A 16469-nucleotide genomic window follows, 5' to 3' on the forward strand; every position below is an offset into this window, starting at 1 on the left:
GGTTGGCAGAGAGCGGCGCCAACTTCACCTCCAACCGAGTGCCCACCCTCCAAGCATCCATTTCCTTTTAGTGTTTTTAAAAACACAGCTGGCACAGCTGGCACAGCTGGCATGGCACAGCTGGCATGGCATTTCTTTCAATAAAAATCTAGGATTTTTAAAGAATTTCTCGAGCCATGCCAACACGGTTTGTGCCATCCCCTCGCTTTAAACCGCCAACCAAAATCATAAAAATCAGAAGATTTTTCTGTTCACTACTAAAATCTCACCAATCAGCTGGGAGAGGGGGGAATTTTTTCAATGGCTACAAGGTAAATGAAGGAAAAAATCTCAGATATAAATATATATATAATATATATTCTGCATACAAAAGGCTCCTGTGTGAGGTTGGGAGGAAAGAGAGTTTCAATGGGAGAGTTTCAATGAGTTTCAATGGGAGAGTTTCAATGAGAGAGTTTCAATGGGAGTTTCAATGAGAGAGTTTCAATGGGAGTTTCAATGAGAGAGTTTCAATGGGAACCAACCCAATGCTGTTCAATGGGAGTTTCAATGGGAGTTTCAATGGGAGTTTCAATGGGAGAGTTTCAATGAGAACCAACCCAATGCTGTTCAATGGGAGAGTTTCAATGGGAGAGTTTCAATGGGAGAGTTTCAATGGGAGTTTCAATGAGAACCAACCCAATGCTGTTCAATGGGAGTTTCAATGGGAGAGTTTCAATGAGAACCAACCCAATGCTGTTCAATGGGAGAGTTTCAATGGGAGAGTTTCAATGGGAGAGTTTCAATGGGAGTTTCAATGAGAACCAACCCAATGCTGTTCAATGGGAGTTTCAATGGGAGAGTTTCAATGAGAACCAACCCAATGCTGTTCAATGGGAGAGTTTCAATGGGAGTTTCAATGGGAGAGTTTCAATGGGAGAGTTTCAATGGGAGTTTCAATGGGAGAGTTTCAATGGGAGAGTTTCAATGGGAACCAACCCAATGCTGTTCAATGAGAGAGTTTCAATGGGAGTTTCAATGGGAGAGTTTGAATGGGAGTTTCAATGGGAGTTTCAATGGGAACCAACCCAATGCTGTTCAATGGGAGAGTTTCAATGAGAACCAACCCAATGCTGTTCAATGGGAGAGTTTCAATGGGAGTTTCAATGGGAGAGTTTCAATGGGAACCAACCCAATGCTGTTCAATGGGAGAGTTTCAATGGGAGTTTCAATGGGAGTTTCAATGGGAGTTTCAATGGGAGAGTTTCAATGGGAGTTTCAATGAGAACCAACCCAATGCTGTTCAATGGGAGAGTTTCAATGGGAGAGTTTCAATGGGAGAGTTTCAATGAGAGAGTTTCAATGGGAGAGTTTCAATGGGAGAGTTTCAATGGGAACCAACCCAATGCTGTTCAATGGGAGAGTTTCAATGGGAGAGTTTCATTGAGAACCAACCCAATGCTGTTCAATGGGAGAGTTTCAATGGGAGTTTCAATGGGAGTTTCAATGGGAGAGTTTCAATGGGAGAGTTTCAATGGGAGAGTTTCAATGGGAGAGTTTCATTGAGAACCAACCCAATGCTGTTCAATGGGAGAGTTTCAATGGGAGAGTTTCATTGAGAACCAACCCAATGCTGTTCAATGGGAGAGTTTCAATGGGAGTTTCAATGGGAGAGTTTCAATGGGAACCAACCCAATGCTGTTCAATGGGAGAGTTTCAATGGGAGTTTCAATGGGAGAGTTTCAATGGGAGTTTCAATGGGAGAGTTTCAATGGGAGAGTTTCAATGGGAGAGTTTCAATGGGAACCAACCCAATGCTGTTCAATGGGAGAGTTTCAATGGGAGAGTTTCATTGAGAACCAACCCAATGCTGTTCAATGGGAGAGTTTCAATGGGAGAGTTTCAATGGGAGTTTCAATGGGAGAGTTTCAATGGGAGAGTTTCATTGAGAACCAATCCAATGCTGTTCAATGGGAGAGTTTCAATGGGAGTTTCAACGGGAGTTTCAATGGGAGAGTTTCAATGAGAACCAACCCAATGCTGTTCAATGGGAGAGTTTCAATGGGAGTTTCAATGGGAACCAACCCAATGCTGTTCAATGGGAGAGTTTCAATGAGAGTTTCAATGAGAGAGTTTCAATGGGAGAGTTTCAATGGGAGTTTCAATGGGAGTTTCAATGAGAACCAACCCAATGCTGTTCAATGGGAGAGTTTCAGTGGGAGAGTTTCAATGGGAGAGTTTCAATGGGAGAGTTTCAATGGGAGAGTTTCAATGGGAACCAACCCAATGCTGTTCAATGAGAGAGTTTCAATGGGAGTTTCAATGGGAGAGTTTCAATGGGAGAGTTTCAATGGGAGAGTGTCAATCTGTTTCAATGAGAGAGTTTCAATGAGTTTCATTGAGAACCAACCCAATGCTGTTCAATGGGAGTTTCAATGGGAGAGTTTCAATGGGAGTTTCAATGGGAGAGTTTCAATGAGAACCAACCCAATGCTGTTCAATGGGAGAGTTTCAATGGGAGAGTTTCAATGGGAACCAACCCAATGCTGTTCAATGGGAGTTTCAATGGGAGAGTTTCAATGGGAACCAACCCAATGCTGTTCAATGGGAGAGTTTCAATGGGAGTTTCAATGGGAGAGTTTCAATGGGAGAGTTTCAATGGGAACCAACCCAATGCTGTTCAATGGGAGAGTTTCAATGGGAGTTTCAATGGGAACCAACCCAATGCTGTTCAATGGGAGAGTTTCAATGGGAGAGTTTCAATGGGAGAGTTTCAATGGGAGTTTCAATGGGAACCAACCCAATGCTGTTCAATGGGAGAGTTTCAATGGGAGAGTTTCAATGGGAGAGTTTCAATGGGAGAGTTTCAATGGGAGAGTTTCAATGGGAGTTTCAATGGGAGTTTCAATGGGAACCAACCCAATGCTGTTCAATGGGAGAGTTCCAATGGGAGAGTTTCAATGGGAGAGTTTCAATGGGAACCAACCCAATGCTGTTCAATGGGAGAGTTTCAATGGGAGTTTCAATGGGAGAGTTTCAATGGGAGAGTTTCAATGAGAGTTTCAATGGGAGAGTTTCAATGAGAACCAACCCAATGCTGTTCAATGGGAGAGTTTCAATGGGAACCAACCCAATGCTGTTCAATGGGAGAGTTTCAATGGGAGAGTTTCAATGGGAACCAACCCAATGCTGTTCAATGGGAGAGTTTCAATGGGAGAGTTTCAATGAGAACCAACCCAATGCTGTTCAATGGGAGAGTTTCAATGAGAGTTTCAATGGGAGAGTTTCAATGGGAGTTTCAATGAGAGTTTCAATGAGAACCAACCCAATGCTGTTCAATGGGAGAGTTTCAATGGGAGAGTTTCAATGGGAGTTTCAATGGGAGACTTTCATTGAGAACCAACCCAACGCTGCCAAGTCTTTACGGGAGCGTTTACCGGAAAGAACCCAAATCCAGGAGCGAGGCCAGGAGAAATGCAACGATGCAGGAAATGCCACTCAGTCCAGCGGCTGCGGGTCGGCGATGGGCATGGTGTGCAGCACCTCGTCCAGCAGCTGCAGTGCCCGGTGCAGGTGGATCTCGATCCAACATGGCGTCTCCTTGATGCTCTGCCGCGGGTAATCGGGGCCCCAGCCCTTGACGAAGCTCATGCGCAGGATGCACAGGCGGCGCAGGTCGTCCACGCCGATGCCCGCGGCGGCGGAGAGGCCTGGGTGGGGAGGGGAGGGGAGGGTGGGCATGGTGAGGGTGGGCATGGCACAGCTGGCATGGCATGGCACAGCTGGCATGGTACACCTGGCCTGGCATGGCACACCTGGCATGGCATGGCACACATGGCATGGTACACCTCCTGCCTGCCATGGCACACCTGTGCCATCACACCTGGCATGGCACAGCTGGCATGGCATTTCTGGCATGGCATGGCACACCTGGCATGGTACACCTGCTGCCTGGTCTGGCACACCTGGCATGGCATGGCACACCTGGCATGGCACACCTGTGCTGTCACACCTGGCATGGCACACCTGGCCTGTCACACCTCCTGCCTGGCATGGCACACCTGGCATGGCACACCTGGCCTGGTCTGGCACAGCTGGCATGGCACAGCTGGCATGGCACACCTGTGCCACCACACCTATCCTGTCACACCTCCCTGTCCTTCACACCTTGTGCCTGGCCTGCACACCTGGCAAGGCACACCTGGCATGGCACACCTGTGCCATCACACCTGGCATGGCACACCTGGCATGGCACACCTGGCCTCGTCTGGCACACCTGGCATGGCATTTCTGGCATGGCATGGCACACCTGGCCTGGTCTGGCACACCTGCCATTGCACACCTGGCATGGCACACCTGTGCCATCACACCCGTGCCATCCCACCCGTGCCATCACACCTCCCTGGCTCTGCTCCATGCCTCCCTGGCACCCAGCCAGGCCAGCCCTGCTGCATGCCCTGCACCCATCCCTGTGCATGCCCTGCACCCCAGCCATGGCACTGTGCCGGGCAGGGGACAGTGACAGGGCTGCCAGCTCTGCTGTGTCCCAGCCAGTGTCCCTGTGCCACCCCAGTGTGCCACCCCAGTGTCCCATTCCAGTGTCCCTGTGCCACCCCAGTGCCCCCCCAGTGTCCCTGTGCCACCCCAGTGTGTCACCCCAGTGTCCCTGTGCCATCCCAGCCCAGTGCCCCTGTGCCACCCCATTGTGCCACTCCAGTGTCCCTGTGCCACCCCAGTGTCCCAGCCCTGTGTCCCTGTGCCACCCCAGTGTCCCTGTGCCACCCCAGTGTGCCACCCCAGTGTCCCTGTGCCACCCCAGTGTGCCACCCCAGTGTCCCAGCCCAGTGTCCCTGTGCCATCCCAGTGTCCCAGCCCAGTGTCCCTGTGCCATCCCAGTATCCCTGTGCCACCCCAGTGTGCCACCTCAGTGTGCCACTCCAGTGTCCCTGTGCCATCCCAGTGTCCCTGTGCCATCCCAGTGTCCCACCCCAGTGTCCCTGTGCCACCCCAGTGTGCCACCCCAGTGTCCCTGTGCCACCCCAGTGTGCCACCCCAGTGTCCCTGTGCCACCCCAGTGTCCCTGTGCCACCCCAGTGTGTCACCCCAGTGTGCCACCCCAGTGTCCCTGTGCCACCCCAGTGTCCCTGTGTCCCTGTGCCACCCCAGTGCCCCCGTGCCACCCCAGTGCCCCAACACTCACTGATGGCGGGGGCGATGCCACCCACGGAGCCCAGCCCTGTGTCCCTGTGCCACCCCAGTGTGCCTGTGCCACCCCAGTGTGCCAGCCCAGTGTCCCTGTGCCACCCCAGTGTGCCATCCCAGTGTGCCACCCCAGTGTCCCTGTGCCACCCTAGTGTCCCTGTGCCATCCCAGTGTCCCTGTGCCACCCCAGTGTGCCACCTCAGTGTCCCTGTGCCACCCCAGTGTCCCTGTGCCACCCCAGTGTGCCACCCCAGTGTCCCTGTGCCACCCCAGTGTCCCAGCCCAGTGTCCCTGTGCCACCCCAGTGTCCCTGTGCCACCCCAGTGTGCCACCCCAGTGTCCCTGTGCCACCCCAGTGTCCCTGTGCCACCCCAGTGTGCCACCCCAGTGTCCCTGTGCCACCCCAGTGTCCCATCCCAGTGTCCCTGTGCCACCCCAGTGCCCCCGTGCCACCCCAGTGCCCCAGCACTCACTGATGGCGGGGGCGATGCCGCCCACGGAGCCCAGCCCTGTGTCCCTGTGCCACCCCAGTGTCCCTGTGCCAGCCCAGTGTCCCATCCCAGTGTCCCTGTGCCACCCCAGTGTCCCTGTGCCACCCCAGTGTCCCATCCCAGTGTCCCTGTGCCACCCCAGTGTCCCCCCGCAGTGTCCCAGCCCTGTGTCCCTGTGCCACCCCAGTGTCCCTGTGCCACCCCAGTGTCCCTGTGCCACCCCAGTGTGCCAGCCCAGCGTCCCTGTGCCACCCCAGTGTCCCTGTGCCATTCCAGTGTCCCTGTGCCACCCCAGTATCCCCGTGCCATCCCAGTGTGCCACCCCAGTGTCCCTGTGCCATTCCAGTGTCCCTGTGCCACCCCAGTGTCCCTGTGCCATTCCAGTGTCCCTGTGCCACCCCAGTGTCCCTATGCCAGCCCAGTGTCCCTGTGCCACCCCAGTGTCCCTATGCCAGCCCAGTGTCCCTGTGCCACCCCAGTGTCCCTGTGCCACCCCAGTGTCCCACCCCAGTGTCCCTGTGCCATCCCAGTGTGCCTGTGCCACCCCAGTGTCCCTGTGCCACCCCAGTGTCCCTGTCCCATCCCAGTGTCCCACCCCAGTGTCCCTGTGCCATCCCAGTGTCCCTGTGCCACCCCAGTGTCCCTGTGCCACCCCAGTGTGCCACGCCAGTGTCCCTGTGCCACCCCAGTGTCCCTGTGCCACCCCAGTGTCCCTGTGCCATCCCAGTGTCCCTGTGCCACCCCAGTGTGCCAGCCCTGTGTCCCTGTCCCATCCCAGTGTCCCTGTGCCACCCCAGTGTCCCTGTGCCAGCCCAGTGTCCCCGTGCCACCCCAGTGTCCCACCCCAGTGTGCCACCCCAGTGTCCCTGTGCCATTCCAGTGTCCCTGTGCCATCCCAGTGTCCCTGTGCCACCCCAGTGTGCCACCCCAGTGTGCCAGCCCAGTGTCCCTGTGCCACCCCAGTGTCCCTGTGCCACCCCAGTGTCCCATCCCAGTGTCCCTGTGCCACCCCAGTGTCCCTGTGCCACCCCAGTGTCCCTGTGCCACCCCAGTGTCCCAGCACTCACTGATGGTGGGGGCGATGCCGCCCACGGAGCCCAGCCCTGTGTCCCTGTGCCACCCCAGTGTCCCTGCCCTGTGTCCCTGTGCCACCCCAGTGTGCCAGCCCAGTGTCCCTGTGCCACCCCAGTGTCCCTGTGCCACCCCCGTGTCTCAGTCCAGTGTGCCACCCCAGTGTCCCTGTGCCACCCCAGTGTGCCACCCCAGTGTGCCATCCCAGTGCTCCCGTGCCACCCCAGTGTCCCTGTGCCACCCCAGTGTGCCATCCCAGTGCTCCTGTGCCACCCCAGTGTCCCTGTGCCACCCCAGTGTCCCTGTGCCATCCCAATGTCCCACCTCAGTGTGCCACCCCAGTGTCCCTGTGCCACCCCAGTGCCCCAGCACTCACTGATGGCGGGGGCGATGCCACCCACGGAGCCCAGCCCTGTGTCCCTGTGCCACCCCAGTGTCCCTGTGCCATCCCAGTGCCCCCGTGCCATCCCAGTGTCCCTGTGCCACCCCAGTGTGCCTGTGCCACCCCAGTGTCCCACCTCAGTGTGCCACCCCAGTGTCCCTGTGCCACCCCAGTGCCCCCGTGCCATCCCAGTGTCCCTGTGCCACCCCAGTGTCCCTGTGCCATCCCAATGTCCCACCTTAGTGTGCCACCCCAGTGCCCCTGTGCCATCCCAGTGTCCCTGTGCCACCCCAGCACTCACTGATGGCGGGGGCGATGCCGCCCATGGAGCCCACCCCAGTGTCCCTGTGCCACCCCAGTGTCCCTGTGCCACCCCAGTGTCCCATCCCAGTGTCCCTGTGCCACCCCAGTGTCCCTGTGCCACCCCAGTGTCCCATCCCAGTGTCCCTGTGCCACCCCAGTGTCCCTGTGCCACCCCAGTGTCCTTGTGCCATCCCAGTGTGCCACCTCAGTGTGCCACCCCAGTGTCCCTGTGCCACTCCAGTGTCCCTGTGCCACCCCAGTGTCCCTGTGCCACCCCAGTGTGCCACCCCAGTGTCCCTGTGCCACCCCAGTGTGCCACCCCAGTGTCCCTGTGCCATCCCAGTGTCCCTGTGCCACCCCAGTGTCCCTGTGCCACCCCTGTGTCCCTGTGCCACCTCAGTGTCCCTGTGCCACCCCAGTGTCCCAGCCCAGTGTCCCTGTGCCACCCCAGTGTCCCTGTGCCAGCCCAGTGTGCCACCCCAGTGTCCCTGTGCCACCCCAGTGTCCCACCCCAGTGTCCCTGTGCCATCCCAGTGTCCCTGTTCCCCCTCAGTGTCCCTGTGCCACCCCAGTGTGCCTGTGCCACCCCAGTGTGCCACCCCAGTGTCCCTGTGCCACCCCAGTGTCCCTGTCTCACCCCACTGTCCCTGTGTCACCCCAGTGTGCCACCCCAGTGTGCCACCCCAGTGTCTCTGTGCCACCCCCGTGTCCCTGTGCCACCCCAGTGCCCCCGTGCCACCCCATCACTCACTGATAGCGGGCGCGATGCCACCCACAGACCCAGGCCCTGGGATGTTGCCCGCCCAGTGTCCCTGTGCCCCCCCAGTGTCCCATCCCAGTGTCCCTGTGCCACCCCTGTGTCCCTGTGCCACCCCAGTGCCCCAGCACTCACTGATGGCGGGCGCGATGCCACCCACAGACCCGGGCCCTGGGATGTTGCCCGCCACCGCTGCCGCCTGCGCCGCTGCCGCCGCCTGCGCCGTTGCCGCCTGCTGCTGCATCTGCCGGTGGCACTGCCGCAGGTCGAACACCTGCAACGGGAAATGCGAGATTGGCAATCACTTCTGGCATGGCACAGCTGGCATGGCACACCTGGCATGGCATGGCATGGCACACCTGTGTGCAATATTTGCGATAACTTCTACGCGTGCAATATTTACAATAACTCAATATTTGCAATAACTTCTGGCATGGCACAGCTGGCATGGCATGGCATGGCACACCTGTGTGCAATATTTGCGATAACTTCTACGCGTGCGATATTTGCAATAACTCAATATTTGCGATAACTTCTACGCGTGCGATATTGGCAATAACTTCTGGCATGGCACACCTGGCATGGCACACCTGGCATGGCATGGCACACCTGTGTGCAATATTTGCGATAACTTCTACGCGTGCGATATTTACGATAACTTCTGGCATGGCACAGCTGGCATGGCACAGCTGGCATGGCATGGCATGGCACACCTGTGTGCAATATTTGCAATAACTTCTGGCATGGCACAGCTGGCATGGCACAGCTGGCATGGCATGGCATGGCACACCTGTGTGCAATATTTGCGATAACTTCTACGCGTGCAATATTTACAATAACTCAATATTTACGATAACTTACAGCTGGCATGGCACAGCTGGCATGGCATGGCATGGCACACCTGTGTGCAATATTTGCAATAACTTCTGGCATGGCACAGCTGGCATGGCACACCTGGCATGGCATGGCATGGCACACCTGTGTGCAATATTTGCGATCACTTCTACGCGTGCGATATTGGCGATAACTTCTGGCATGGCACAGCTGGCATGGCACAGCTGGCATGGCATGGCATGGCACACCTGTGTGCAATATCTGCGATAACTTCTACGTGTGCGATATTCGCGATAACTTCTGGCATGGCACAGCTGGCATGGCACACCTGGCATGGCATGGCATGGCACACCTGTGTGCAATATTTGCGATAACTTCTGGCATGGCACAGCTGGCATGGCACACCTGGCATGGCATGGCATGGCACACCTGTGTGCAATATTCGCGATAACTTCTACACGTGCAATATTTGCGATAACTCAATATTTGCAATAACTTCTGGCATGGCACAGCTGGCATGGCACACCTGACATGGCATGGCATGGCACACCTGTGTGCAATATTTGCGATAACTTCTGGCATGGCACAGCTGGCATGGCACACCTGGCATGGCATGGCATGGCACACCTGTGTGCAATATTTGCAATAACTTCTACGCGTGCGATATTTGCGATAACTTCTACGCGTGCGATATTTGCGATAACTTCTGGCATGGCACAGCTGGCATGGCACACCTGGCATGGCATGGCATGGCATGGCATGGCACACCTGTGTGCAATATTCGCGATAACTTCTACGCGTGCGATATTTGCGATAACTTCTGGCATGGCACAGCTGGCATGGCACACCTGGCATGGCATGGCATGGCACACCTGTGTGCAATATTTGCGATAACTTCTACGCGTGCACTATTCGCAATAACTTCTACGTGTGCAATATTCACGATAACTTCTACGCGTGCAATATTCACGATAACTTCTACGCGTGCAATATTTACAATAACTCAATATTTACAATAACTCAATATTTACAATAACTCAATATTTACAATAACTTCTACGCGTGCAATATTTGCGATAACTTCTACGCGTGCGATATTTGCGATAACTCAATATTTACAATAACTCAATATTTGCAATAACTTCTACGCGTGCAATATTTGCAATAACTCAATATTTAGAATAACTTCTATGTGTGTAATATTTGCAATAACTCAATATTTACAATAACTCAATATTTACAATAACTCAATATTTACAATAACTTCTACGCGTGCAATATTTGCGATAACTCAATATTTACAATAACTCAATATTTACAATAACTTCTACGCGTGCAATATTTGCAATAACTCAATATTTGCAATAACTTCTACGCGTGCAATATTTGCGATAACTTCTACGCGTGCAATATTTACAATAACTCCATATTTAGAATAACTTCTACGCGTGCAATATTTGCGATAACTTCTACGCGTGCGATATTTGCAATAACTCAATATTTGCAATAACTCAATATTTACGATAACTTCTACGTGTGCAATATTTACAATAACTCAATATTTACAATAACTTCTACGCGTGCAATATTTGCAATAACTTCTACGCGTGTGCAATATTCGCGATAACTTCTACATGTGCAATATTTACAATAACTTCTACGCGTGCAATATTTACGATAACTCAATATTTGCCATAACTTCTACGCGTGCAATATTTGCGATAACTCAATATTTACAATAACTCAATATTTGCAATAACTTCTACGCGTGCAATATTTGCAATAACTTCTACGCGTGCAATATTTGCGATAACTCAATATTTGCAATAACTTCTACGCGTGCAATATTTGCAATAACTCAATATTTACAATAACTTCTACGCGTGCAATATTTGCAATAACTCAATATTTACAATAACTTCTACGCGTGCAATATTTACGATAACTCAATATTTACAATAACTCAATATTTGCAATAACTTCTACACGTGCAATATTTGCGATAACTCAATATTTACAATAACTTCTACGTGTGCAATATTTGCGATAACTCAATATTTGCCATAACTTCTATGTGTGCAATATTTGCAATAACTCAATATTTGCAATAACTTCTACGCGTGCGATATTTACGATAACTTCTACGCGTGCAATATTTGCAATAACTCAATATTTACAATAACTCAATATTTACAATAACTTCTACATGTGCAATATTTGCAATGACTTCTACGCGTGCAATATTCGCGATAACTTCTACGCGTGCAATATTTACGATAACTTCTATGCGTGCAATATTCACAATAACTTCTACATGTGCAATATTTACAATAACTTCTACACGTGCAATATTTACGATAACTTCTATGTGTTCAATATTTACGATAACGTCTCCGCGTGCATTATTTGCAATAATTCACCTTGATGTAGGCGCTGGGATAAATTTTGTGCACGGCGTCGCCGGGCGCCCGGCCGGCCTCGCGGTCCAGGTAATAACTTTGCACAAACACGGCGTGGTCGCTGAGGCAACGCACCCAAACGTCGCCCTCGCCCTTGCACTCGAGTTGCACGCCCTTGCCGATGTGTAACCTGTGGGGGATGGGTGTGAGGGGTGGTGTAGGGAATGCAGGCGATGCAGGGAATGCAGGGAATGCAGGGAATGCAGGGAATGCATTGCACACACTGTGGGGGATGGGGTGTGAGCGGCAATGCAGGGAATGCAGGAAATGCAGGGAATGCATTGTACACACTGTGGGGGATGGGGTGTGAGGGGCGTTGCAGGGAATGCAATGCACGCACGGCAGAAACACTGGATGGGTGTGAGCACAGGCTGCAGCCACAGGCACACACTCACACACACACACACACACACACGCACACATACAGACATTGCCAGCACACTCAGGGCACACTGGGGTCACGCGCACACACACACACACACACACTCACACACACTCACGCACACCCAGCACACCCAGGGCACACTGGGATCACTGACACACACACTCATGCACACCCAGTACACCCAGGGTCACTCACACACACACACACACACACAGAGCACACACACACACTCACACATTCCCAGCATACCCAGCACAATCAGGGTCACTCACACACACCCAGCACACACACACACACACTCACACACACAAACACACATACACACATTCCCAGCAGAGTCAGGGCACACTGGGGTCACTCACACACACACCCAGCACACACACACATGCACACCAACACACACCCACCCAGCACACACACACACACACACACACATACACACCCCGACAAACACCCAGCACACACACAAACTCACACACACCCAGGGCACACTGGGATCACTGACACACACACTCACGCACACCCAGGGCACACACACACACACTCACACACAGACAGACACACACATTCCCAGCACACCCAGTGTCACACACACACACACACACTCACACATTCCCAGCACACCCAGGGTCACTCTCACACACAAACACACACACACACACATTCCCAGCACACCCAAGGCACACTGGGATCACTGACACACACACTCACGCACACCCAGTACACCCAGGGTCACACACACACACACACACACACACACACACACACACACATTCCAAGCACAACCAGGGTCACTCACACACACACTAACACATTTCCAGCACACCCAGGGCACACCCAGCACACACACACACACACACACACACACACACACACTCACACACCCAGTACACCCAGGATCACACTGGGATCACTGACACACACACTCACACACCCAGGGCACACCCAGGGTCACACACACCCAGCACACACACACACTCACGCACACACACACACACACACACACCCAGCACACACACACACACCCAGGGTCACTCACACACACACACTCACACACACACCCAGCACACACACACACTCACGCACACCCAGGGCACACAAGCAGAGCCCTGACACACACCCACACCCCAACACACACACACACACCCAGACCCAGCACAAAAACACACTCACACACACACACACACTCACACACACACCCAGCACACACACACGCACACCCAGCACACTCACACACACCCAGGGTCACTCACACACACACACACTCACACACACCCCGACACACACACTCACACACCCAGCACACCCAGCACACTCATGCACACCCAGGGTCACACACACACACCCAGCACACTCATGCACACCCAGGGTCACACACACACACCCAGCACACACACACACAGCACACCCAGGGCACACTGGGGTCACTCACACACACACACACACACACACACAGACACTCACAAACACACCCTGACACACACCCAACACACACCCACACTCATGCACACCCAGGGTCACTCACACACACACACACTCACACACACCCCGACACACACACTCACACACCCAGCACACCCAGCACACTCATGCACACCCAGGGTCACACACACACACCCAGCACACTCACACACACACACTCACGCACACACAGCACACCCAGGGCACACTGGGGTCACTCACACACACACACACCCAGCACACACCCACACTCACACACACCCAGGGCACACTGGGATCACTGACACACACACACACCCACACTCACACACACCCAGGACACACCCAGGGCACACCCACAGACCCCACCACACCCCAGGCCACACAGGCAGCACCGGTACCTCGCTCTCTCGATGGCCTCCGTCCGGTGAACATTGGACAGCTGACCCAGGCAGAACCGGTCACCACCGGATGGATCCACATAACCATCCACGGTGACAATGGGACAGCTGGAGGGCACCTTGAAGGTCTCACCGACCTACACCCAGCACACACACACACTCACGCACACACAGCACACCCAGGGCACACTGGGATCACTGACACACACACAAACACTCACACACACACTCACACACACACCCCGACACACACCCAGCACACACACACTCATGCACACCAAGGGTCACACACACACACACACACCCCGACAGACACCCAGCACACACACTCACACACACCCAGTACACACACACACACTCAAACACACACACTCACACATTCCCAGCAGAGTCAGGGCACACTGGGGTCACTCACACACACACCCAGCACACACACACACACTCACACACACACACACACACTCATGCACACACACTCACAAACACACCCCGACACACACCCAGCACACACACACACTCACACACCCAGTACACCCAGGATCACACTGGGATCACTGACACACACTCACACACACACACTCACACATTCCCAGCACACCCAGGGTCACTCACACACACACACCCCGACACACACCCAGCACACACACACCCAGCACACACCCACACTCACGCACACACAGCACACCCAGGGCACACTGGGATCACTGACACACACACAAACACTCACACACACAGAGACACACACAGAGACACACACACACACACAGCACACCCAGGGCACACTGGGGTCACTGACACACACACCCAGCACACACACACACTCACGCACACACAGAACACCCAGGGCACACTGGGATCACTGACACACACACACACACTCACACACACAGAGACACACACACACCCAGCACACACACACACAGCACACCCAGGGCACACTGGGATCACTGACACACACACACACCAACACACACCCAGCACACACACACACACACACACACACACACAGCACACCCAGGGCACACTGGGATCACTGACACACACACACACACACACACCCAGCACACACACACACTCATGCACACCAAGGGTCATACACACCCAGCACACACACACTCACACACACACCCTGACACACACACACACTCACACACCCAGTACACCCAGGGTCACTCACACACACACACACACACACACACACACACACTCACACACCCAGTACACCCAGGATCACACTGGGATCACTGACACACACACTCACACTCACACACACACACACAGCACACCCAGGGCACACTGGGATCACTGACACACACACACACACTCACGCACACACAGCACACCCAGGGCACACTGGGGTCACTGACACACACACAAACACTCACACACACAGAGACACACACACACACACACACACACACACAGCACACCCAGGGCACACTGGGATCACTGACACACACACACACACACACAGAGACTCACACCCCCTGACACACACCCAGCACACACACACACTCACGCACACACAGCACACCCAGGGCACACTGGGGTCACTCACACACACACACACACACACCCAGCACACACACACACACACACACCCAGTACACCCAGGGTCACACACACACACACACACACACACACACTCACACACATCCAGCACACACACACTCACACACCCAGTACACCCAGGGTCACTCACACACACACACACACTCACACACATCCAGCACACACACACTCACACACCCAGTACACCCAGGGTCACTCACACACACACGCACACACAGCACACCCAGGGCACACTGGGGTCACTCACACACACACACACCCAGCACACACCCACACTCACGCACACCCAGGGCACACTGGGATCACTGACACACACACACACACACCCAGCACACACCCACACTCACGCACACCCAGTGCACACCCACAGACCCCCACCACGCCCCAGGCCACACAGACAGCGCCGGTACCTCGCTCTCTCGATGGCCTCCGTCCGGTGAACATTGGACAGCTGACCCAGGCAGAACCGGTCACCACCGGATGGATCCACATAACCATCCACGGTGACAATGGGACAGCTGGAGGGCACCTTGAAGGTCTCACCGACCTACACCCAGCACACACACACACACACACGCACACACAGCACACCCAGGGCACACTGGGATCACTGACACACACACAAACACTCACACACACAGAGACACACACACACCCAGCACACACACACACAGCACACCCAGGGCACACTGGGATCACTGACACACACACACACACCCCGACACACACCCAGCACACACCCACACTCACGCACACCCAGGGCACACCCAGTGCACACCCACAGACCCCCGCCACACCCCAGGCCACACAGGCAGCACCGGTACCTCGCTCTCTCGATGGCCTCCGTCCGGTGAACATTGGACAGCTGACCCAGGCAGAACCGGTCACCACCGGATGGATCCACATAACCATCCACGGTGACAATGGGACAGCTGGAGGGCACCTTGAAGGTCTCACCGACCTACACCCAGCACACACACACACTCACGCACACACAGCACACCCAGGGCACACTGGGATCACTGACACACACCCAGCACACACACACACAGCACACCCAGGGCACACTGGGATCACTGACACACACACACACACTCACACACACAGAGACACACACACACCCAGCGCACACACACACAGCACACCCAGGGCACACTGGGATCACTGACACACACACAAACACTCACACACAC

The 16469-nt window shown here is 54.4% G+C and overlaps 1 protein-coding gene across 1 annotated transcript in view; it reads right to left on the reverse strand.

Moving 5' to 3' along the window:
- Positions 1–2378: 2378 nt before the first annotated feature.
- LOC141727061 (mothers against decapentaplegic homolog 4-like) overlaps positions 2379–16469 on the reverse strand; it is a 65226-nt gene continuing 51135 nt past the window's right edge. Inside the window, exons 9-11 of the mRNA XM_074532643.1 lie at positions 11440–11608; positions 8321–8459; positions 2379–3689 (exon numbers count right to left, since the gene is read on the reverse strand). Coding sequence (XP_074388744.1) covers positions 3478–3689; positions 8321–8459; positions 11440–11608 — 520 coding nt within the window. The 3' untranslated portion in view covers positions 2379–3477. The remainder of the gene's footprint in view (positions 3690–8320; positions 8460–11439; positions 11609–16469) is intronic.

Source organism: Zonotrichia albicollis, chromosome Z, assembly GCF_047830755.1.
Source record: "Zonotrichia albicollis isolate bZonAlb1 chromosome Z, bZonAlb1.hap1, whole genome shotgun sequence".
In the NCBI taxonomy this organism is placed as follows: Eukaryota; Metazoa; Chordata; class Aves; order Passeriformes; family Passerellidae; genus Zonotrichia; species Zonotrichia albicollis.